Source organism: Scyliorhinus torazame, chromosome 5, assembly GCF_047496885.1.
Source record: "Scyliorhinus torazame isolate Kashiwa2021f chromosome 5, sScyTor2.1, whole genome shotgun sequence".
Classification (NCBI taxonomy): Eukaryota; Metazoa; Chordata; class Chondrichthyes; order Carcharhiniformes; family Scyliorhinidae; genus Scyliorhinus; species Scyliorhinus torazame.
In genome coordinates this window covers 98,643,602-98,668,888 of record NC_092711.1, presented here as the reverse complement: position 1 = coordinate 98,668,888, position 25,287 = coordinate 98,643,602, and the positions used below count along the sequence as shown (strand labels likewise).

Sequence of the window (25,287 nt, the reverse complement as noted above, 5' to 3'; positions counted from 1 at the left end):
CAAGAAGCAAAGGGCAGTGGGAGAGAGGTATGTTTGTGATTGGTGGAGTATTTCCAGTGGGACTCTAGATTTCCCAAGACACGATTCCATGCTTCTTGAGTTCTCTATCAATGCTTTAAAATTTAACATGGGGACAGGATTAAGTCATTTGCGGTCCTCTTTTTGACAGTAAGAAAGAAAGCTGCAGACTTTTATTATTAATTCATGGGATGTGGGCTTCACTGGTTAGGCCAGCATTTATTGCCCATCCCTCGATACCCTTCAGAACGTGGCTGGGAGTTTCCTTCTTGAACCGCTGCAATTCTTCAGGTGTAGGTACACCCACTGTGCTATTAGGGAGAGTTCCAGGAATTTCTCCCAGCGACAGCGAAGGAACGGTGATATATTTCCCAGTCAGGGTGGTGCGTAACTTGGAGGGGAGCCACCAGGTGGTGAGATTCCCAGTGATCTGCTGCTCTTGGCCTTCTAGATGGTCATGGGTTTGGAAGGTGCTGACTAAGGAACATTAGTGAGTTACTGCAGTGCATCTTGTAGATGGTACACACGGCTGCCACTGTTCGTCAATGATGGATGGTTTGAATATTTGTGGAAGGGGGAGCAATCAAGCGGACTGCTTTGTCCTGGATGGTGTTGAGCTTCGAGTGTTGTTGGAGCTGCACTCATCCAGGCAAGTGGAGAGCATTCCATTACACTCCTGACTTGTGCATTGCAGATGGTGGACAGTCTTTGGTGGGGGGGGGGGGGGGGGTCAGGAGATGAGTTACCCTTCATAGGATTCCTAGTTTTTGACCTCCCCTGGTAGCCGCAGTATTAATGTGGCTCGTCCAGTTCCGCTTTTGATCAATGGCACCCCCCAGGATGTTGATTGTGGGGGATTCAGCGATGGTAATGTCATTAAATGTCACGGGGCGATGGTTAGATCCTCTCTTGGAGGAGATGGTCATTGCCTGACACTTGTGTGGCACGAATGTAACTTGCCACTTATCAGACCAAGCCTGGATATTGTCCAGGCCTTGCTGCATTTGTACATGGACTGCTTCATTATCCGAGGCGTTGCGAATGATTCTGAACATTGTGCAGTCATCCACAAACCTCCCCACTTCTGACCTTATGATGAAGGCAGGTCATTGATGAAGCAGCTGAAGATGTTTGGGCCGAGGACACTACCCTGAGGAACTCCTGCAGTGATGTCCTGGAACTGATGGTTGGCCTCCAACCACCACAACCATCTTCCTTTGTGCCAGGTACGACTCCAACCAACAGAGAATTTTCACCGATTTCCATTGACTCCAGAATAGCTGGGACTCCTTGATGCCATACTCGGTCAAGTGCTGCCTTGATCTCAAGGGCAGACAGTCTCACCTCACCTCTGGCATTCAGCGCTTTTGTGCATGTTTGAACCAAGGCTGTAATGACTGCAGGAAGACATCAATAGACTGATCAGCGGGCCAGAAAACTGAGGTCAATCCAGAGAAACGCAGGGTAAGAAATACATTGGGGGAGGAAAAACACGACAAAGGGAAAGAATATGAATGGTATGATAGTGAGATGTAGAGGGACAGAGGGGCGTAAGAGTGCATGGCCACAGATCCCTGAAGGTGACAGGAGAGGTAGATACGGTGATAGTAAAGGCAGAGAGGATACTTTGTTATTCACGGAGACATAGAGTACTGGAGCAGGGAATATTCCCAGCAATTTCTATTGGAGGAAAGACCTGAAACCCCTCTCTCCACAGATGCTGCCAGAGCTGCTGAGTATTTCCAGCATTTTCTGCTTTTATTATAGGATCAGGGAGGTTATACTGGAGCTGTCTAAAACACTAGTTAAACCACAGCTGCATTACTGAGTACAGTTCTGGTCACATTACAGGAAGGATGTGTTCATACCAGAGAGGATGCAGAGGAGATTGACGAGGATGTTGACACAAATGGAGAATTTTAACAATGAGGAAAGATTGGAGAGGCCAAGATGGTTTTCTGTGGAACAGAGAACACTGAGGAGAGATTAACTGAGGTGTTTAACATTATGAGGGGCCCGGATAGAATGGATAAGAAGGATCTATTTCATTAACAGATCAATGACCAAGAGGTTTAGATTTAAAGTAATTAGCAGAGGGTTGGGAGTGGAAGGGGGAAATCATTTCAGTGGCAGGAGTCTAGAACTCGCTTTCTGATAGGGTCATAGAAGCAGAAATCCCAATCACTTTAAAATAAATGTCTTGGATATCCAATTGAAGGACTGGGACATACAGGACATAAGAACATAAGAACTAGGAGCAGGAGTAGGCCATCTGGCCCCTCGAGCCTGCTCCACCATTCAATGAGATCATGGCTGATCTTTTGTGGACTCAGCTCCACTTTCCGACCCGAACACCATAACCCTGAATCCCTTTATTCTTCAAAAAACTATCTATCTTTATCTTAAAAACATTTAATGAAGGAGCCTCTACTGCTTCACTGGGCAAGGAATTCCATAGATTCACAACCCTTTGGGTGAAGAAATTCCTCCTAAACTCAGTCCTAAATCTACTTCCCCTTATTTTGAGGCTAGTTCTGCTTTCACCCGCCAGTGGAAACAACCTGCCCGCATCTATCCTATCTATTCCCTTCATAATCTTATATGTTTCTATAAGATCCCCCCTCATCCTTCTAAATTCCAACGAGTAACAATCGACTGAGATCTGCAAAATGGGATTAAGCTGAATATCTCCACTGCAGCCAGTACTCACACGATGGGCCAAATGGCCTCTCTCTTTACCAGAACTTTTGAGGTTTTTACTCTGATAGTTGGAGTTTGTTTCTGATGATAATAGCCTCAAAGGGACTGGAGTGTAACATTCTAGATATTGGTGAAATAAATCAGCTGTTTTAAACACGTTGTAGATTTTTGTCTTTCCCGCCTGAGTGTTTAACATCACCTGGCTGGAGCTCAGAAAGGACAATCTCACCTCATAGAATCAGAGAATTTACAGTGCAGGAGGAGGCCATTCGGCCCATCAAGTCAGTACCAGCTCTTGGAAAGAGCATCCTACTTAAGCCCACACCTCCACCCTACCCCCATAACCCAGTAAACCCCACCTAATCTTTTGGACACGAAGGGCAATTTAGCATAGCCAATCCACCTAACCTGCACATCTTTGGAGTGTGGGAGGAAACCGGAGCACACGGAGGAAACCCACGCAGACACGGGTAGAACGTGCACACTCTGCACAGACAGTGACCCAAGCCAGAAATCGAACCCGGGTCCCTGGCGCTGTGAAGCAACAGTGCTACCCACTGTGCTACCGTGCCGCCCTTGCATCCAAGCTCCCGGATTGTCTGTCTTTCTCTCTGGGTAAGATTCTGTTTGTCTCTTGTATTTCACTGTGACAGGACAGAGACCTGATTGAAGGGAGTTCATGGGAAGGAAACATGGGAGTTCTGGGAAAGATGGGCAAGGATTTGGGAGGTGACAACATGTTCAAAGAGTTTGGAGAGGAGATGGAGGTTGAAGATGGGGCAGTAATTTGTCAGGATGGCAGGGTCAAGGGTTTGTTTTATGGAGGGGCGATGATGGCAGATTTGAAGGAGAGCGGGACAGTACCTGAAGAGAGAGAAATGTTGACAATATCCTTGGACACAGGGTAGTTGGCTGATCAGTAGCTCAGTGGGAATAAGGTCAATGGAGCAGGAGCTGGGTCTCATGGACAAGATGAGCTCTGAGAGGGCAGGAGGGGAGATGGGAGAGAAACTAGAGAACGATGTGGGTTCAGGGATCGGGATAGGATGAAATTTAGAGACAGTTTGGTCCGGTGGGCTCGTGGAAGGGAGGGAAGCAGCAGAGGCAGCTGATCGGATTTACTCAATCTCAATCACAAAGAAGCTCCACAAGCTCCTCACACTTCTTGTTGGAGGTGAGGATGGAAGAGACAGGGGAGAGCGAGAGTACTTCAAAAGGAACAAATTTGTATCAGAGATATTTAAAAGTTTCAACACACTGCGCATTTAACAAAAATCTAATTTATTTGACTTTTAGCTACAATATTAGCCCCTGTAAATGGGCTGGAGTTTGTTATCAGCAGAAAGAGACCCAAATGAACATTGTTCAGTCCTGAATGTGAGTTAACAGCAAAATCCATTCACTGTGGTTACTTGTGGCCTCGTTGATGCTGCTGCAGGTTGGATGACTGAGCGAATCCCTTCCCACACTTGGAGCAGGTGAATGGTCTCTCCCCAGTGTGAATCCGCTGGTGCCTCCGCAGGTCATATGATCGAGTGAATCTCTTCCCACACTGAGCGCAGGCAAATGGCCTCTCCCCAGTGTGAATTCGCTGGTGCTTCTGCAGGTTGGATGACTGAGTGAATCCCTTCCCACACTCTGAGCAGGTGAACGGTCTCTCATCAGTGTGAACTCGCTGGTGCCTCTGCAGGTCGGATGAGTGAGTGAATCCCTTCCCACACTTGATGCAGGCAAATGGCCTCTCCACTGTATGAATTCGCTGATGTACGGTGAGCTGAGATGATCGTCTGAACCCAGTCCCGCAGTGAGAGCACCTGAACGGTCTCTCGTCAGTGTGAACACGTTGATGGTACATCAGATTCCTAGAACGTTTATAGCAATTCCCGCAGTCTGGACATTGAAACAGTCTCTCATCAGTGTGAACTTGCTGGTGTGCGGACAGAATGGATGAGTGAGTGAATCCCTTCCCACACTTGGAGCAGGTGAACGGCCTCTCCCCAGTGTGAACTCGCTGGTGACTCAGCAGGGAGGATGAATCACTGAATCCCTTCCCGCACTTGGAGCAGGTGAATGGTCTCTCCCCAGTGTGAACTCGCTGGTGCTTCTGCAGGTTGGATGACAGAGTGAATCCCTTCCCACACTCTGAACAGGTGAACGGCCTCTCCCCAGTGTGAACTCGCTGGTGACTCAGCAGGTGGGATGACCGAGTGAATCCCTTCCCACACTTGGAGCAAGTGAATGGTCTCTCCCCAGTGTGAACACGCTCGTGTCTTAGCAGGTGGGATGACCGATTGAATCCCTTCCCACACTTGGAGCAGGTGAATAGCCTCTCCCCACTGTGAACTTGCTGGTGTGTGGACAGAGTGGACGACTGAGTGAATCCCTTCCCACACTTGGAGCAGGTGAACGGCCTCTCCCCAGTGTGAACTCGCTGGTGTCTCAGCAGGTTGGATGTATCACTGAATCCCTTCCCACACATGGAGCAGATGAATGGTCTCTGCCCAGTGTGAATTCGCTGGTGTGTGGACAGGCTGGATGACTGAGTGAATCTCTTCCCACACTTGGAGCAGGTGAATGGTCTCTCCCCAGTGTGACTGCGTCGATGAATTTCCAGCTTGGATGGGGAAGTGAATCCTTTCCCACAGTCCACACATTTCCACGGTTCCTCCTCCGTGTGACTGCATTTGTGGCTTGTGAGGCCCGATGATTGACTGAATCCTCGTCCACACACACAACACGTGTCTGGTTTCTCCCCACTGTGAATGATGCTTTTTCCTTCCATGTTCAAAATCCAATGATATTCAGGATATGATAAATTGAGGACTCTGTCAGATTCTGATCTGATGTTTGGTTTGAGTTTCCGGACCTTCAAGACTCCCCTTCGAACACCCTGTGACACGGATTGAAAACAGAAAATAGGGATGAGTGAGAACCCATAAAAACACAAAGGCAGGTTGTGAAATTAAGCTGAATGAATCTGGTCATTTGTGGAGCCAACACTGGGAAAAAGTGACCATGAAAACTGCTGGATTGTCATAAAAACCCAACTGGCCTCTTTGGGAGGAGAGAGAAAGAGGTGAAGAGGGATTGTGTATCTCTACAAGACATAATAGAGAGGAGTTGGCAAAGCAAATTCGATCTTGAGCTTCATAAACAGTAATATTGATTCAGAAACAGTAATATTGATTCAGAAACAGGGAAGCCAGGCCTCCGGTGACACAGTGATTAGCACTGCTGCCTCACAGTGCCAGGGACCCGGGTACAATTCCGGCCTTGGCAATTGTGTGTGTGGAGCTTGCACTTTCTCCCAGTGTCTGCGTGGGTTTCCACGCGGTGCTCAGGTTTCCTCCCACAGTCTGAAGAATGGCAAGTTAGGTGGATTGGCTTTGATAAATACCGGTTAGTGTCCAGGAATGTGCAGGTTAGGTGGGGCTATGGGTTTACAGGGACAGGGTGGGGGTGTGGGCCTAGGCAGGGTGACCTTTCAGAGAGTCGCAGACTTGATGGGCCAAATGGCCTCCTTCTGCACTGTCGGAACTCTATGGTTCTAATTCTATTCTATGAATCTTTATAAAGCTCTGGTCACCACTCTTCAGGAAGAATGTGAAAATTCTTGGAGAAGGTGCAGAGGAGATTTACCAGAATGGTTCCAGCAAAGGAGGTTATGGGGAGATTTGATTCAGGTACACAAGATTATGCCAGATTTCCATTGGGTGGACAAAAAAACTCTGTTTCCATTCACTGGTCGTACAAGCAGTCTGGACACAGATTTAAAGGTTTGGGTAAAACCTGGATTGAACTATCAAAGACCCTGAGGGGTCTTGACAACGTGGATGTGGAGAGGATGTTTCCTCTTGTGGGAGAATTTGGAACAAGGGGGTCACTGTTGCAAAGTGAGGGGTCACCCATTTCAGATGGAGATATGGATTTTTATTCTCTTGAGGGTAGTAGGACAGGGTGTGGCACAGTGGTTAGCACTGCTTCCTCACAGCACCAGGGACCCAGGCTATGACTCATCTTTCATTCCCTCACCTACAGTATAAATATCGCCCACTTTCTCTGTCTTTTAAATGTGAGCTCCTTTCTCTCCCCACTGATGCTGCCAGACCTGCTGAGATTTTCCAGCATTTTCTCTTTTGGTCCCGGGTTCAATTCCGACCCTGGGTGATTGTGGAGTTTACATGTTCTCCCTGTATCTGTGTGGGTTTTCTCCGGGTGATCCGATTTCCTCCCACAAATTCAAAGGTCTGCAGGTTCGGTGGATTGGCCATGCTTAAATGGCCCTTAGTCTCCAACAATGTGCAAGTTGGGTGGGATTATGAGGGTGGAGTGGGGAGCTCTTTCGGAGGGTCGATGCGGATTCGATGGGCTGAATGGGGTCAATCTGCACTGTAGAGATTCTATGACTTTGGAACACTCATCTTTAAAAGGCAGTGGAAGCAGTGTCCTTGGATATTTTTAAGGCAGAGCTGGATAGATTCTTGAAGAGCAAGGAGGTGAAAGGTTATCGGCCGATGGAGCAGCACGGTGGCGCAGTGGTTAGCACTGCTGCCTCATGGCGCCGAGGACCCGGGTCCGATCCCAGCCCCGAGTCACTGTCCAGGTAGAGTTTGCACATTCTCCCCATGTCTGCGTGGGTCTCACCCTCACAACCCAAAGATGTGCCGGGTAGGTAAATTAGCCACAATAAATTGCCTTTTAATTGGGAAAAAGAAAAGAATTGGGTACTCTAAATTTAAGGGAACAAAATTGGAAAATAAAAGAATTAGGTACTCGAAATTCTTTAAAAAAATTAGATCAGCCGCAAACTTATTGAATACCGGAGCAGACCTGAGGAGACGACTCCCAGTTTGTGTGTAAGGAGCAGTCTCGAGGGGGCGCATAATTTTTTCAGTGACTCAAAAATCTTTTTTACTGTCCTAATGAATATACAGAGACGCAGGCATGAATCTCACCAAGACAGACGGTAACATTTGAATTGAGTGAAAGTTTACTGATGACCATGAAACCATTGTCGATTGTTGGTTCACTCATGTCCTTCAGTGAAAGAAATCTCTGTCTGGCCTACATGTGACTCCAGATCCACAGTCAGCTGGCTGACTCTTAAAATGCTCTCTGAGATACACTCGGTTCAATGGCAATTAGGGATGGTCAGTGAATGCTGGCCCAGCCAGCGACACCCACATCCCGTGAATGAACAGAAAAGAAAATCTGCCATCCTTACCTGGTCTGGCCGACATGATTCCGAACCACAGCAATGTGGTTGACTCTTTAAATGTCCTCCGAGATGGCCGAGCAAGCCACTCTGTTTAAGGGATATTAGGGATGGGCAATAAATGTTGGCCCAGCCAGTGACTCCCACAAATGATTAAAATAAAATCCCGGAGACTCCAGTCAGTCAATCCGGGAGAGTTGGCATCCGGTCCAGGCTCGCAGCGCATGCGCCCTACGGCACCTTGTCCTCTGTAAAGATGGCGGCCAGTAACCCGGGCCTGTCACCGCTCAGCTCTCACTCTGTTCGGTGCTGTCTAAGACCGGACCGTTAACATTTTCCTCGGGAGTTGAAGCCTCCACAGGGTATTTATGAAGCCTCCCGGCTCACTCCGCAGCTTCTATCGCTCCCCGGCCACCCACCGGCTCGATTCCTGAAAGTTGCTCGATTGTTTCTTTCCCGCTCCTCACACCATCAGCGACAACCTGAACTGCGTATTCGCCGGTCACAGCCCGAACGGTCACAATGCCGAGGGAGTGATTGGCGGCGGTACCGGACCAATAGGAATTGTGAGGGCGGGCCTGGAGGACCGGACGGGAGCAGCTGGTCCTCCAACCAATGGTAGTGAGTGAGGGGCGGGGCTGGACTGTGAGTGAAGCATGTGCAGTGCGGGTGATGGGCAGACGGGTCCACAATGGGTAAAGGGGGGGATGGCGGGGCGGAGGATCCGGTGGGTGGACGGATTGTTTCCGGAAACCCCGGGAATAAACTGAGCGCATCCCCCCTCCCCCCGTTTACACTGAGCGGGGCCGCAGCTTCCAGATCAATGAAGAGCCGCTTTGTATCAGGTTGGCCATTGGTTCCAGAGGTCTCCAGCGTCACTTCTTTATCAGTGAATCATTGAATGGTTACAATGCAGATTGAGGCCATTCAGCCCGTCCTGTTTGTGCTGGCTCTCTCTGCCAGAGCAAATCAGCTCCTCCCACTTCCATGTCCTTTCACTAACGAGACCAGCAGCAAATATTCCCCATCCCCAGTTACCTGTGGAGAAGATAATGTTTGACCTTCTTGAACCGCTACAGTCTGTGTGGTGAAGCTGCTCCCACAATGCTGGAATTACAGGTTATTCACCTTATTGGTTAGGAATCGAACGGAGTGATCAGGGATCATCCAATTAGTAGGGTCCAAACTGAAGGACCGCCCAAAAGAGCACGAAAACCCCCCCAAGAATAAGAAGAAGAGTTCGCCACATGTTCGTCCTCTCTTGGACCTGGTACCCCGGTCCGGCCATCTCCAATTGCAGCAACACCAGAAGCAAGTCCAAGTTTAACGCTCGCTACCAAACAGATGAGCCCAGCTGAGCAGCAGTTACTCCTTCGGACTCGATAGATCCAGAATCGAACAGCGGCTACTGTTTCTCTGACCTAAACCGGGTGTCCGAAGTTAAGTACAGATTGTCATAGTCGATAGGTGTAGTTAACCAGTAGTGTTTATGTTGCATGACTAATTGTGTGTAAATAAAATAGCCTTGACCTTGAACTAACTAACTGGTGTTTGGCTCTTTGATCGATAGCCGGTTGAACCTTGTGGTGGTATCATTTGATACCTGGCGACGCGAAGCATTAGAATATAGATAACATTGAAAGAAGTTCAAACTCACTGATTGCCATAATTGGAACTGAGCCACAAAAAGGACCGAGTAAAAGAGCAAAAGAAGAAAAGGCAACAATTTGATTGGTCGATTGGCCTCCTTCTGCACTGAAGGAATTCTATGGTTCTGAGACTCCATTTGTCAACAAAATATTCATCAATAATTTGATTTTCTGCAATTTTGATTCGTCGTCTCAGATTGAATCAAGGCATCAGAAACAGGAACAGGAGTCGGTTATTCAGTCCATGTTCTAAACATGCAGGATATTTTGAAGCAAAGAGATTTTCTGAAGCATCAACACCAGGATGTGTAAAGAAATGGGACAGGAGCCTGGGTCTTTGCTGCATCATCAACAGGTCAAGAGTCAAGGATTGCTTCCCGAGATTGGAAGGTAACTCACGTAGTTCCCGCATTCCAAATCAGAGACAGGGAACGACAGGCCCCACAATCACAGGGAAGATGCTTGAGGATCCTCACAGATTCATTTTCTGATCACTGGGGTAGAGAAGGAACCATTAGAGATTCTCAAATGGCTTCTGAAAAACAAGGTCACGTCTTAATAATAACAATAATCTGTATTGTCACAAGTAAGCTTACATTAACACTGCAATGAAGTTACTATGAAAAGCTCCCAGTTGCCACATTCCGGCGCCTGTTCGGGTACACAGAGCGATAACTCAGAATGTCCAAATTACCTAACAGCACGTCTTTCGGGACTTGTGGGAGGAAACCAACGCAGACACGGGGAGAACGTGCAGACTCCAACAGACGGTGACCCAAGCCAGGAATCGAACCTGGGACCCTGACCCTGGACATTGAATTCTCCCGAACAGGCGCTGGGATGTGGCAACTAGGGGCTTTTCACAGTAACTTTATTGCTGTGTTAATGTAAGCCTACGTGTGACAGAGGATTATTATTATAAATAAATCAAATCAAAACTGGCTCGTTGGTCCAGGGGTAAGATTCTCGCTTCAGGGGTTGTGCTCTATGAAAATGTGAGACGTCCCGTGTTCAAATCCCGGTTTTGACCTTTGATGTTGTTTCTTATTGGGGGCAGCATGGTAGCATAGTGGTTAGCACATTTGCTTCACAGCTCAAGTGTCCCATGTTCGATTCCCGGCTTGGGTCACTGTCTGTGCCGGGTCTGCCCGTTCTCCCCGTGTGTGCGTGGGTTTCCTCCGGGTGCTCCGGTTTCCTCCCACAGTCCAAAGATGTGCAGGTCAGGTGGACTGGCCATGCTAAATTGCCCTTAGTGTTGGGTTTGGTTACTGGGTTATAGGGACAGGGTGGAGGTGTGGGCTTGGGTAGGGTGCTCTTGCCAAGAGCCGGTGCAGACCCGATGGACCGAATGGCCTCCTTCTGCACTGTAAATTCTATGATAATCTATGAAACCTGGGTGAGGGTCACATTCAGGAGAAGTTATTAAAATGGAACCACATACAGATAAACTATATCAGGATTTACTGATATTTCCATTTGAATCACTGCTCCTGGCACCTGACACCTCTTAATCCATCACATCAACACTTGGACTAACTGACTGCGCTGAGGTCTGCCTTGGATTAAAAACTCGAGGACTACTTGTCATCACAGAATCCTAGACATTTACAGCACAGAGGAGGCCATTCAGCCCATTGTGGCTGTGTTGGCTGAAAATTCCTTGTGTCGGCTGAAAATTCCTTGTCCAGTCTAATCCCACTTTCCACCTCTTGGTCTGTAGCCTGCAGATCACACAAATTCCATATTGGGGTGTCTTTAATACGATGAGGTTTTCTGTCTCTACCTCCCTTTGAGACAGAGTTCCAGATCCCAACCACCCTGAGTGAAGAAAATCCTCAATTCCCCTCTAATCCTTCCAAGAGATACTTAAATCTCTGCCCCCAGGTTACTGACCTGTCTGTTAATGAAATAGGTCCTTCTGCCGTCTGATCCACTATATCTGGGGCCCTCATAATGTTACACACCTCAATTAAATGTCCACTCAGCCTCCTCTGTTCCACAGAAAACAATCGATCCAATCGTTCCCCTTGTTAAAATTCCCTAATCCTGGAAACATCCAGAAAAACCTCTTCCGTACTCTCTCCAGGAAGAATGTGATTGTACTGGAATGTGGTGACCAGAACTGTACTCAGTGCTCTCGCTGTGATCTAACTAATGTTTTTTAGTTCTAGAATACCCATTCTCTAACCTTCAATGTGATGGAAACTGACAGCTGCAACCTGTCAGCATTTGAAAGATATTTACAAATGATTCGAGAGTTTCTTACAGTTGGGATCTTTCTCTGTTCTGTCCATTCAAGGTGTTTGATAACAGACTTTCTCCTGTGAATATCCAGCTGGAGTTTTGGGCCTTGATGTGTTTCCTTGTTCATCTTGTTGCCTCTAAACATTGAATCTTGTGGTTTCAGACACCAGAGAATCAAACTCCCAGCAACAGATTGTCTTTTACTGACTTTCTTAACAGCTCTGCAATAATACAGGCCTAGTCATTCCTTACATAGTTCTGGTCCTCAGTGAAATACTTAAATGATGAGCTTTAGATGTTCTTCATATATTCCACAGGAAACTAAGGCCCTGTCTCTACCTCCCTTTCAGACAGAGTTCCCCCTGCCCGCCAGAGAATAAGGGAGTGAATCTGAACCGTGTCCCCGGGAAAGGAGCACCTTCGGGACCAGCCATCTGCCTTTCCATCGGGGACCGGAACCGATGGGGACCTCGCCGCAAACCACCCATCAAGGAAGCCCCCAAAGCTGGCCTACCTTTCAAATCGGCCCAGGGGGAGGTATATGAAGCCCATCTCCACTCATTAACGCCAATCGCAGCTGGAAATCGGAGTGGGAAATCATTAACCAGTGGCTCTGTGCGGGAAATCATTAACCACTGGCTCTGTGTGGGAAATCATTAAACCAGTGGTTCTGTGTGGGAAATCATTAACCAGTGGCTCTGTGTGGGAAATCATTAAACCAGTGGCTCTGTGTGCGGCAAATCATTAACCTGTGGCTCTATGGGCGGCAAATCATTAACCAGTGTCTCTGTGTGCAGCAAATCATTAACCAGTGGTTCGGTGTGCAGCAAATCATTAACCAGTGGCTCTGTGTGCAGCAAATCATTAACCAGTGGTTCTGTGTGCGGGAAATCATTAACCAGTGGCTCTGTGCAGCAAATCATTAACCAGTGGCTCTTTGTGCGGCAAATCATTAACCAGTGGTTCTGTGTGCAGCAAATCATTAACCAGTCGTTCTGTGTGCAGGAAATCATTAACCAGTGGCTCTGTGTGCAGCAAATCATTAACCAGTGGTTCTGTGTGCGGGAAATCATTAACCAGTGGCTCTGTGCAGCAAATCATTAACCAGTGGCTCTTGTGCGGCAAATCATTAACCAGTGGCTCTGTGTGCAGCAAATCATTAACCAGTGGTTCTGTGTGCAGGAAATCATTAACCAGTGGCTCTGTGTGCGGGAAATCATTAACCAGTGGCTGTGTGTGCAACAAATCATTAACCAGTGGCTCTGTGTGCGGGAAATCATTAACCAGTGGTTCTGTGCGGAAATAATTAACCAGTGGCTCTGTGTGCGGCAAATCATTAACCAGTGGTTCTGTGTGCAGGAAATCATTAACCAGTGGCTCTGTGTGCGGGAAATCATTAACCAGTGGGTCTGTGTGCGGCAAATCATTAACCAGTGGTTCTGTGTGCGGGAAATCATTAACCAGTGGCTCTGTGCAGCAAATCATTAACCAGTGGCTCTTTGTGCGGGAAATCATTAACCAGTGGCTCTGTTTGCAGCAAATCATTAACCAGTGGTTCTGTGTGCAGGAAATCATTAATCAGTGGCTCTGTGTGTGGCAAATCATGAACCAGTGGTTCTGTGTGCAGGAAATCATTAACCAGTGGCTCTGTGTGCGGGAAATCATTAACCAGTGGCTGTGTGCGGGAAATCATTAACCAGTGGTTCTGTGCGGGAAATCATTAACCAGTGGCTCTTTGTGCGGCAAGTCATTAACCAGTGGCTCTGTGTGCAGCAAATCATTAACCAGTGGTTCTGTGTGCAGGAAATCATTAACCAGTGGCTCTGTGTGCAGCAAATCATTAACCAGTGGTTCTGTGTGCGGGAAATCATTAACCAGTGGCTCGGTGCAGCAAATCATTAACCAGTGGCTCTTGTGCGGCAAATCATTAACCAGTGGCTCTGTGTGCAGCAAATCATTAGCCAGTGGTTCTGTGTGCAGGAAATCATTAACCAGTGGCTCAGTGTGCGGGAAATCATTAACCAGTGGCTGTGTGCAACAAATCATTAACCAGTGGCTCTGTGTGCGGGAAATCATTAACCAGTGGTTCTGTGCGGAAATAATTAACCAGTGGCTCTGTGTGCGGCAAATCATTAACCAGTGGTTCTGTGTGCAGGAAATCATTAACCAGTGGCTCTGTGTGCGGGAAATCATTAACCAGTGGGTCTGTGTGCGGCAAATCATTAACCAGTGGTTCTGTGTGCGGGAAATCATTAACCAGTGGCTCTGTGCAGCAAATCATTAACCAGTGGCTCTTTGTGCGGGAAATCATTAACCAGTGGCTCTGTTTGCAGCAAATCATTAACCAGTGGTTCTGTGTGCAGGAAATCATTAATCAGTGGCTCTGTGTGTGGCAAATCATGAACCAGTGGTTCTGTGTGCAGGAAATCATTAACCAGTGGCTCTGTGTGCGGGAAATCATTAACCAGTGGCTGTGTGCGGGAAATCATTAACCAGTGGTTCTGTGCGGGAAATCATTAACCAGTGGCTCTTTGTGCGGCAAGTCATTAACCAGTGGCTCTGTGTGCAGCAAATCATTAACCAGTGGTTCTGTGTGCAGGAAATCATTAACCAGTGGCTCTGTGTGCAGCAAATCATTAACCAGTGGTTCTGTGTGCGGGAAATCATTAACCAGTGGCTCGGTGCAGCAAATCATTAACCAGTGGCTCTTGTGCGGCAAATCATTAACCAGTGGCTCTGTGTGCAGCAAATCATTAGCCAGTGGTTCTGTGTGCAGGAAATCATTAACCAGTGGCTCTGTGTGCGGGAAATCATTAACCAGTGGCTGTGTGCAACAAATCATTAACCAGTGGCTCTGTGTGCGGGAAATCATTAACCAGTGGTTCTGTGCGGAAATAATTAACCAGTGGCTCTGTGTGCGGCAAATCATTAACCAGTGGTTCTGTGTGCAGGAAATCATTAACCAGTGGCTCTGTGTGCGGGAAATCATTAACCAGTGGGTCTGTGTGCGGCAAATCATTAACCAGTGGTTCTGTGTGCGGGAAATCATTAACCAGTGGCTCTGTGCAGCAAATCATTAACCAGTGGCTCTTTGTGCGGGAAATCATTAACCAGTGGCTCTGTTTGCAGCAAATCATTAACCAGTGGTTCTGTGTGCAGGAAATCATTAACCAGTGGCTCTGTGTGCGGGAAATCATTAACCAGTTGCTGTGCGTGCAGGAAATCATTAACCAGTGGCTCTGTGTGCGGGAAATCATTAACCAGTGGTTCTGTGCGGAAATAATTAACCAGTGGCTCTGTGTGTGGCAAATCATGAACCAGTGGTTCTGTGTGCAGGAAATCATTAACCAGTGGCTCTGTGTGCGGGAAATCATTAACCAGTGGCTGTGTGCGGGAAATCATTAACCAGTGGTTCTGTGCGGGAAATCATTAACCAGTGGCTCTGTGTGCGGCAAATCATTAAACAGTGGCTCTGTGTGCGGGAAATCGTTAACCAGTGGCTGTGTGTGGGAAATCATTAACCAGTGGCTCTGTGTGCGGCAAATCATTAACCAGTGGCTCTGTGTGCGGCAAATCATTAACCAGTGGTTCTGTGTGTGGGAAATCATTAACCAGTGGTTCTGTGCGGGAAATCATTAACCAGTGGCTGTGTGTGCTGGAAATCATTAAACAGTGGCTCTGTGCGGCAAATCATTAACCAGTGGCTCTGTGTGCGGCAAATCATTAACCAGCGGCTCTGTGTGCGTGAAATCGTTAACCAGTGGCTGTGTGTGGGCAATCATTAATCAGTGGCTGTGTGTGGGAAATCATTAACCAGTGGCTCTGTGTGCGGGAAATCATTAACCAGTGGTTGTGTGGGAAATCATTAACCAGTGGCTCTGTGCGGCAAATCATTAACCAGTGGCTCTCTGTGTGGCAAATCATTAACCAGTGGCTCTGTGTGCAGCAAATCGTTAACCAGTGGTTCTGTGTGTGGCAAATCATTAACCAGTGGCTCTGTGTGCAGCAAATCATTAACCAGTGGCTCTGTGTGCGGCAAATCATTAACCAGTGGCTCTGTGTGCGGCATATCATTAAACAGTGGCTGTGTGTGCGGGAAATCATTAACCAGTGGCTGTGTGTGGGAAATCATTAACCAGTGGCTGTGTGTGGGAAATCATTAACCAGTGGCTCTGTGTGCGGGAAATAATTAACCAGTGGTTGCGTGGGATATCATTAACCAGTGGCTCTGTGCGGCAAATCATTAACCAGTGGTTCTGTGTGGTAAATCATTAACCAGTGGCTCTTTGTGCGGCAAATCATTAACCAGTGGCTCTGTGTGCAGCAAATCATTAACCAGTGGTTCTGTGTGCAGGAAATCATTAACCAGTGGCTCTGTGTGCAGCAAATCATTAACCAGTGGCTCTGTGTGCGGGAAATCATTAACCAGTGGTTCTGTGCGGGAAATCATTAACCAGTGGTTCTGTGTGGTAAATCATTAACCAGTGGCTCTTTGTGCGGCAAATCATTAACCAGTGGCTCTGTGTGCGGGAAATCATGAACCAGTGGTTCTGTGTGCAGGAAATCATTAACCAGTGGCTCTGTGTGCAGCGAATCATTAACCAGTGGTTCTGTGTGCAGGAAATCATTAACCAGTGGCTCTGTGTGCAGCAAATCATTAACCAGTGGCTCTGTGTGCGGGAAATCATGAACCAGTGGTTCTGTGCGGGAAATCATTAACCAGTGGCTCTGTGTGCAGCAAATCATTAAACAGTGGCTCTGTGTGCGGGAAATCATTAACCAGTGGCTGTGTGTGGGAAATCATTAACCAGTGGCTCTGTGTGCGGGAAATCATTAACCAGTGGTTGTGTGGGAAATCATTAACCAGTGGCTGTGTGTGGGAAATCATTAACCAGTGGCTCTGTGTGCGGAAAATCATTAACCAGTGGCTCTGTGTGCGGGAAATCATTAACCAGTGGCTGTGTGTGGGAAATCATTAACCAGTGGCTCTGTGTGCGAGAAATCATTAACCAGTGGTTCTGTGCGGGAAATCATTAACCAGTGGCTGTGTGTGCAGCAAATCATTAACCAGTGGCTCTGTGTGCGGGAAATCATTAACCAGTGGCTGTGTGGGAAATTATTAACCAGTGGCTCGGTGTGGGAAGTCATTAACCAGTGGCTCTGTGTGTGGGAAATCATTAACCAGTGGCTCTGTGTGTGGGAAATCATTAACCAGTGGCTGTGTGTGCGGTAAATCATTAACCAGTGGCTCTGTGGGGGAAGTCATTAACCAGTGGCTCTGTGTGTGGGAAATCATTAACCAGTGGCTCTGTGTGTGGGAAATCATTAACCAGTGGCTGTGTGTGCGGGAAATCATTAAACAGTGGCTCTGTGCGGCAAATCATTAACCAGTGGCTCTGTGTGCGGCAAATCATTAACCAGCGGCTCTGTGTGCGTGAAATCGTTAACCAGTGGCTGTGTGTGGGCAATCATTAATCAGTGGCTGTGTGTGGGAAATCATTAACCAGTGGCTCTGTGTGCGGGAAATCATTAACCAGTGGTTGTGTGGGAAATCATTAACCAGTGGCTCTGTGCGGCAAATCATTAACCAGTGGCTCTCTGTGTGGCAAATCATTAACCAGTGGCTCTGTGTGCAGCAAATCGTTAACCAGTGGTTCTGTGTGTGGCAAATCATTAACCAGTGGCTCTGTGTGCAGCAAATCATTAACCAATGGCTCTGTGTGCGGCATATCATTAAACAGTGGCTGTGTGTGCGGGAAATCATTAACCAGTGGCTGTGTGTGGGAAATCATTAACCAGTGGCTGTGTGTGGGAAATCATTAACCAGTGGCTCTGTGTGCGGGAAATAATTAACCAGTGGTTGCGTGGGATATCATTAACCAGTGGCTCTGTGCGGCAAATCATTAACCAGTGGTTCTGTGTGGTAAATCATTAACCAGTGGCTCTTTGTGCGGCAAATCATTAACCAGTGGCTCTGTGTGCAGCGAATCATTAACCAGTGGTTCTGTGTGCAGGAAATCATTAACCAGTGGCTCTGTGTGCAGCAAATCATTAACCAGTGGCTCTGTGTGCGGGAAATCATTAACCAGTGGTTCTGTGCGGGAAATCATTAACCACTGGTTCTGTGTGGTAAATCATTAACCAGTGGCTCTTTGTGCGGCAAATCATTAACCAGTGGCTCTGTGTGCGGGAAATCATGAACCAGTGGTTCTGTGTGCAGGAAATCATTAACCAGTGGCTCTGTGTGCAGCGAATCATTAACCAGTGGTTCTGTGTGCAGGAAATCATTAACCAGTGGCTCTGTGTGCAGCAAATCATTAACCAGTGGCTCTGTGTGCGGGAAATCATGAACCAGTGGTTCTGTGCGGGAAATCATTAACCAGTGGCTCTGTGTGCAGCAAATCATTAAACAGTGGCTCTGTGTGCGGGAAATCATTAACCAGTGGCTGTGTGTGGGAAATCATTAACCAGTGGCTCTGTGTGCGGGAAATCATTAACCAGTGGTTGTGTGGGAAATCATTAACCAGTGGCTGTGTGTGGGAAATCATTAACCAGTGGCTCTGTGTGCGGAAAATCATTAACCAGTGGCTCTGTGTGCGGGAAATCATTAACCAGTGGCTGTGTGTGGGAAATCATTAACCAGTGGCTCTGTGTGCGAGAAATCATTAACCAGTGGTTCTGTGCGGGAAATCATTAACCAGTGGCTGTGTGTGCAGCAAATCATTAACCAGTGGCTCTGTGTGCGGGAAATCATTAACCAGTGGCTGTGTGGGAAATTATTAACCAGTGGCTCGGTGTGGGAAGTCATTAACCAGTGGCTCTGTGTTTGGGAAATCATTAACCAGTGGCTCTGTGTGTGGGAAATCATTAACCAGTGGCTGTGTGTGCGGGAAATCATTAACCAGTGGCTCTGTGGGGGAAGTCATTAACCAGTGGCTCTGTGTGTGGGAAATCATTAACCAGTGGCTCTGTGTGTGGGAAATCATTAACCAGTGGCTGTGTGTGCGGGAAATCATTAACCAGTGAACCAAGTTAATTTTCAGAGAACCACTTTCACTTGGAATTATTTTTCCATGGAAGTGGCTGATCAGCCATGATCGTATTGTAGAGCAGAGCACACTCAATGGGCTGAATGGCCTGCTTCTTTCCTATGTACCTGTCCTGGGAGTGTTGGGGACAGTGTAGAGGGGGCTTTTCTTTGTATCGAACCCCGTGCTGTATTTGTCCTGGGAGTGTTTGATGGGGACAGTGTAGAGGGAGCTTTACTCTGTATCTAACCCCGTGCTGTACCTGTCGTGGGAGTGTTTGATGGGGACAGTGTAGAGGGAGCTTTACTCTGTATCTAACCCCGTGCTGTACCTGTCCTGGGAGTGTGATGGGGACAGTGCGGAGGGAGGGAGCTTTACTCTGTATCTAACCCCGTGCTGTACCTGTCCTGGGAGTGTTTGATGGAGACAGTGTAGAGGGAGCTTTACTCTGTATCTAACCCCGTGCTGTACCTGTCGTGGGAGTGTTTGATGGGGACAGTGTAGAGGGAGCTTTACTCTGTATCTAACCCCGTGCTGTACCTGTCCTGGGAGTGTTTGATGGGGACAGTGTTGAGGGAGCTTCACTCTGTATCTAGCCCCGTGCTGTACCTGTCCTGGGGGTGTTTGATGGGGACAGTGTAGAGGGAGCTTTACTCTGTATGTAACCCCGTGCTGTACCTGTCCTGGGAGTGCTTGATGGGGACAGTGTAGAGGGAGCTTTACTCTGTATCTAACCCCGTGCTGTACCTGTCCTGGGAGTGTTTGATGGGGACAGTGTAGAAGGATGGAGCTTTACTCCCTGTCTAGCACACTGCTCTGTGTAGATCAATGTGGGTCACACTCCAGCTTTTCACACTTTGAACCAGTGTTTTCTCTTTCTGCACCTGTGTTATCCATGTCAAGTGTTTAAATATTGAGGAGGAACAATGTTTATGTTGAAACCCGATCGAGCCCCTCGTCCGGAACCTGAGCCACAGGCTACAGCTGGTGTGTAACCTGTAACCAGATCCCAGCAGCATTAAAACAAGCTGACAACCGACAGTAGCTCCTTGTATAGCGAAAGCTGCTCCCGGACTGTCAGCAGAAACAGGACCGAAGAAGACCCTCAAGCTCTTTGCCATAAATATGAAGCTAATGAGGTAATCACGATTTTCAGTCAAATATATTCAACCCCTCCCATCTCTCTCTGTACCCCGAAGCCCGACCTTGCATAGAAATTTGGGAAGGACACAAAGGCGTTTGTGGGAGCGAGGTGAAGCAACAAGAGGGGATGATAATGGGGGGGGGTGGAAGGTAGTGGAGAGGATTTGAGAGGGAAGGTGGACAAGGCTGCGTCATGGGGACGGCTGCGGGGTGGGCGGGGGGATTAAGGAGAGGATCCATTCCAGAGGAGGGGGGTCCTAGAGGCCTCGGGGAACATAGAACATTACAGCGCAGTACAGGCCCTTCGGCCCTCGATGTTGCGCCGACCTGTGAAACCACTCTAAAGCCCATCTACACTATTCCCTTATCGTCCATATGTCTATCCAATGACCATTTGAATGCCCTTAGTGTTGGCGAGTCCACTACTGTTACAGGCAGGGCATTCCACTATTCTCATTCCTTACTATTCTCTGAGTAAAGAACCTACCTCTGACATCTGTCTTATATCTATCTCCCCTCAATTTAAAGCTATGTCCCCTCGTGCTAGACATCACCATCCGAGGAAAAAGCCTCTCACTGTCCACCCGATGCAATCCTCTGATCCTCTTGTATGCCTCAATTAAGTCACCTCTTAACCTTCTTCTCTCTAACAAAAGCAGCCTCAAATCCCTCAGCCTTTCCTCATAAGATCTTCCCTCCATACCAGGCAACATTCTGTTAAATCTCCTCTGCACCCTTTCCAATGCTTCCACATCCTTCCTATAATGCGGCGACCAGAATTGCACACAATACTCCAAATGCGGCCGCACCAGAGTGCTGTACAGCTGCAACATGATCTCATGGCTCCGAAACTCAATCCATCAACCAATAAAAGCTAACACACCGTATGCCTTCTTAACAACCCTCTCAACCTCGGTGGCAACTTTCAGGGATCTATGTACATGGACACCGAGATCTCTCTGCTCATCCACACTGCCAAGAATCTTACCATTAGCCCAGTACTCCGTCTTCCTGTTATTCCTTCCAAAATGAATCACCTCACACTTTTCTGCATTAAACTCCATTTGCCACCTCTCAGCCCAGCGCTGCAGCTGATCTATGTCCCTCTGTAACTTGTAACATCCTTCCGCACTGTCCACAACCCCACCGACTTTAGTGTCATCTGCAAATTTACTCACCCATCCTTCTACGAGGGGAGGTTACTGAGATCCCCCCGCCCCCCAGCATGATGGGGTCTGGGGGAAAAGAGTCGAACCGCAGAATCCCTACAGTGCAGAGAGAGGCCATTCAGCCTATTGGTTCTGCACCGACCTTGTGAAAGAGAACCCAAATCTAGGCCGACTCCCACCCACCTGCACATCTTTGGAGAGGAGGGGGTGGGGGAGGGGAAGAGAACCTGGGATGAAGAGACTGTAGAATAAGTGGTCCAAAGGAGAGGTGTTGGTGGTGTTCGGGATACCGGGGATCCTGTGTGTGAGAGGGCTCCTGTGAGTGTCTGGGAAAGGGGTTCCTGTGTCCGCAGGCGTGTGTCTGGGGGAGGTGGGGCATCCTGTATCTGGGTGTGGGGGGGTCCTGTGTGTGGAGGCAGGGAGGGGGGGGAAGAGATGTCCTGTGGGCGTGTGTCTGGGGGGAGGTATCCTGTGTGTGTGTGTGTGTGTGTGGGGGGGGGGGGGGTCTTGTGTGTGGATGTGTGTCTGGGGGAGGTGTCCTGTGTGTGGGTGTGTGTCTGCGGGCAATGTCCTGTGTGTGGGTGTGTGTCTGGAGGAGGTGGCCTGTGTGTGGGTGCATGTCTGGGGAAGTGTCCTGTGTGTGTGGGGGGGGTCCTGTGTGTGGGTGCGTGTCTGGGAGAGGTGTCCTGTGTGTGGGTGTGTGTCTGGGAGGTGTCCTGTGTGTGGGGAGGTGTCCAGTGTGTGGGTGGGTGTCTCGGGGAGGTGTCCTGTGTGTGGGTGTGTGTCTGGGGGCAATGGCCTGTGTGGGGTGTGTGTCTGGGGAGGTGTCCTGTGTGTGGGGGAGGTGTCCTGTGTGTGGGGGAGGTGTCCTATGTGTGGGGGAGGTGTCCTGTGTGGGGTGTGTGTCTGGGGGCAATGTCCTGTGTGGGGTGTGTGTCTGGGGGAGGTGTCCTGTGTGGTGGGGAGGTGTCCTGTGTGTGGGTTTGTGTCTGGAGGAGGTGTCCTGTGCGTGGGTGTGTGTCTGGGGGGAGGAGGTGTCTGGGGAGGTGTCTTGTGTGTGTCTGGGGGCAATGTCCTGTGTGTGGGGTGTGTGTCTGGGGGAGGTGTCCCGTGTGGGTGTGCGTCTGGGGGGGGGGGTCTGGGGGCGGTGTCCTGTGTGTGGGGGTGGTGTCCTGTGTGTGGGTGTGTGTCTGGGGGGTCCAGCTCCCCTCACTGACCCCCTGTTTTGTTTGCTTTACAGGCCGCGGGGCAGGACGTTGTTGCTGGCAGTGAGGCCTCCTCTCCTCCCCCTGCTCCTCCTCCTGGGCACGGGGCTCGGCTGCCCCTCCGACTGCCTCTGCTGGAGCCCCAACCGGACGGTGAGCTGCTCGTCCCGGGGGCTGGAGTCGCTGCCGCGGGGGATCCCGGCTGGCACGCGGGCACTGGACCTAAGTGACAACCGGCTGGAGCGGCTGGACTGGGGCCCGGGACGGGGCCTGAGCCGCCGGCTGGAGGAGCTGGAATTGGGCCACAACCGGCTGCGGGAGCTGGAGGCCGGCGCCCTGGGCGGCCTGGAGCGGCTGCAGCGCCTGGGCCTCGGCCACAACCTCCTGCGCTACCTGCAGCCCGGAACCCTCCGCGGCCTGGCCGCCCTGCGCAGCCTGGAGCTGGCTGGCAACCCGCTGCTGCTGCTCGGCGGCCACACCTTCCGTGGCTTGGCCGCCCTGCGCACCCTCAGCCTGGGCTCCCCTGAGCTGGCCTGGGCCGGCCCGCGGGCCTGGGCTGGCCTCAGCGGCCTCAACCAACTCACCGTCCGCGGTGCCGCGCTGACCTGGCCACCCGGTGCTGCCCTCTCCCCCCTCCTCAACCTGACCGCCCTCCGCCTGCTGGCCTTCCCCAAGGCCGCCGCCCTGCCCGGCCGCCCCTTCCAGGACCTCTCCCGCCTCCGTCTGCTGGAAATCGACTCCTGGGCCTCACTGGCCCAACTCGGCCCCGATTGCCTCCTAGGCCTCAATTTGGTCTGGCTCTCGGTCACCCGTTGCAACCTCAGCGCCATCCCCTACGCCAGCCTGAGGACTCAGGCCTACCTGCGCTTCCTCAACCTCTCCCACAATCCCATCGGTGCCATCCGCGGAGCGCTGCTGCAGCATGTGACCCGCCTGGAGGAGCTGTGATTGGTGGGCGGCCGTCTGCGCGTCATCCATGACGCTGCCTTCCGCGGCCTCGTCTACTTCCGGATGCTGGACGTCACGGCCAATCAGTTGGCCAGCTTGCCGGCTGCTGCCTTCCGCTCGCTGGCCTCCCTCCAGAGCCTGGGCCTCGGCCTCAACCCGTTGGCCTGCGACTGCCGCCTGCTCTGGATCGTCCGCCGGCGCCACCGCCTCCGCTTCCTGGGCCCCCAGCTGCCCACCTGCACCTCCCCGCCGTCCCTCCACGGCCGCCGCCTGCCCGAGGCCGCCGGCTCCTTCCCTGCCAGCACCTTCAGCTGCCGCCGGCCCCGCATCCACGACAAGAGGCCGCAGCGGCTGCAGGCCCGAGAGGGCCAGACCGTCACCCTCCGCTGCTCGGCCGATGGCCAGCCGCCGCCCCTCATCCTGTGGCTCAACCCACGGCGCCAGCGGCTGGGCCACCCCGAGGCGGGGATGAGCCTCCCCGGGGCGGGGAAGAGCCTCCCTGGGGGCCTGGGCCTAGTATCCGAGGATCTGGGCCTGAACCCCGAGGACCGTGGCCTCCTCCCTGGACGTCCGGACCCCAGCCTGCCCCCCGCGCCCCCACTCCTCTCCGGCCCCGCTGTGGGCCGCAGCCGCCTCCTGCTAGACGGCAGCCTGCAGATCACCTCGGTCCGCCGCATGGACTCCGGCACCTATCGCTGTGTGGGCCGCAACGCCGGCGGCAACGACACGGCCTCGGCCTCGCTACAGGTGCGGCCGCTCTCGCTACAGGAGCTGGGACTGGCTGGGCGCTCCGACTCCCGGGCCAAGGCCGGCCTACGGCCCGGATATCCCTTCGACACCCACACGCTGCTGGTGGCCACCACCATGGGCTTCGCCTCCTTCTTCACCGTGGTGTCGCTCTGTTTCACTTTACTCTTCATCTGGAGCCGGGCCAGCGGGCCCATCAAACACAACAACATCCATGTTGACTTCGTGCCACACGCGGGCGGGGGTGGCAGAGGTGGCGACGGGGACGACGCCAAATTCAACATGAAGGTGGTCTGAGGGCTGACGTCACTGTCCGAGACGTCACTGCGACCCCATCTATGCCGCAATTGCTAAAGGACAAGTGTCCCATATGCCTTTTTCACCATCCTATTAACCTGTCCTTCCACCTTCAGAGATCTCAGAACAAACACACCACGGTCCCTTTGTTCCTCAGACGCCCCAGTGTCATGCCGTTCATTGAATGCTTCGTTGTCAAATTACGCCTGCCAAAGTGTGTCACCTCACATTTTTCAGGGTTAAATTCCATCTGCCACGTTTCTGCCCATTTGACCATCCTGTCTATATCTTCCTGTAACCAAAGACACTCAACCTCACTGTTAACCATCAGGCCAAGCTGTGTGACAGCCACAAAGGTAATGATTCTACCCCACACATCGTCATCTATGGCGTTTATATAAATGACAAACAACAGGGGACCCAGCGCAGATCCCTGTGGTACGCCACTGGACACTGGCTTCCAGACACTAAAGCAGCCATCTGTCATCTTGCTCTGTCTCCTACAGCCAAGCCAATTTTGAATCCACCTTATCATGTTACTCTGCATCACATGTGTATTTGTCTTCTTTATAAAGTCTCCCATGTGGGATCTTGGCAAAGGCTTTGCTGAAATCTATGTAAACTACATCACTACCACTATCGACATACCTGGTGTCAATCAATCAATCAAAATTTGTTAGGCATGACCTCCCGCTGACAAAGCCATGCTGACTATTCCTGATCAAACCTTGCCTCTTCAAGTGGAGATAGATTCTCTCCTTCTGAATTTTCTCCGATAGGTTCCCAACCACTGATGCGAGACTCACTGGTACTTAGTTCCCTGGCTTATCTCTACAACCTTTCTTAAATAGTGGGATCATATTAGCTGATCTGCAGTCCTCTAGCACCGACCTCGTCGCTAAAGAGCAATTAAAAATTTGGGTC

General features: G+C 50.3%; 2 protein-coding genes and 1 long non-coding RNA gene across 9 annotated transcripts in view; 2 read left to right on the top strand and 1 right to left on the bottom strand.

The window, feature by feature from the left end:
• Window positions 1-3,982: 3,982 nt before the first annotated feature.
• The window catches only part of LOC140421511 (uncharacterized), a 68,106-nt gene continuing 46,801 nt past the window's right edge, over window positions 3,983-25,287 (bottom strand). For 2 of the 7 annotated variants that reach the window (XM_072506280.1, XM_072506282.1), the window contains exon 2: window positions 3,983-5,608. In XM_072506280.1, coding sequence (XP_072362381.1) covers window positions 4,127-5,608 — 1,482 coding nt within the window. In that variant the 3' untranslated portion in view covers window positions 3,983-4,126. Of the gene's footprint in view, window positions 5,609-7,942; window positions 8,940-8,971; window positions 9,566-9,590; window positions 9,918-9,981; window positions 10,118-11,848; window positions 12,182-12,340; window positions 12,431-25,287 lie in introns of those variants that run through there. The other 5 variants (XM_072506281.1, XM_072506278.1, XM_072506277.1 and 2 more) reach the window with 5 other exon arrangements.
• On the top strand, window positions 9,838-12,454 carry LOC140421544 (uncharacterized). The gene is made up of 2 exons (XR_011946898.1): window positions 9,838-9,972; window positions 12,177-12,454. It is a non-coding gene; the product is annotated as an uncharacterized lncRNA (long non-coding RNA).
• Window positions 19,980-25,008, top strand: LOC140421359 (leucine-rich repeat and immunoglobulin-like domain-containing nogo receptor-interacting protein 1). The gene is given in 2 exon segments (XM_072506026.1): window positions 19,980-19,993; window positions 22,407-25,008. Coding segments are annotated over 2 exon segments (1,971 nt in total). The 3' UTR covers window positions 24,364-25,008.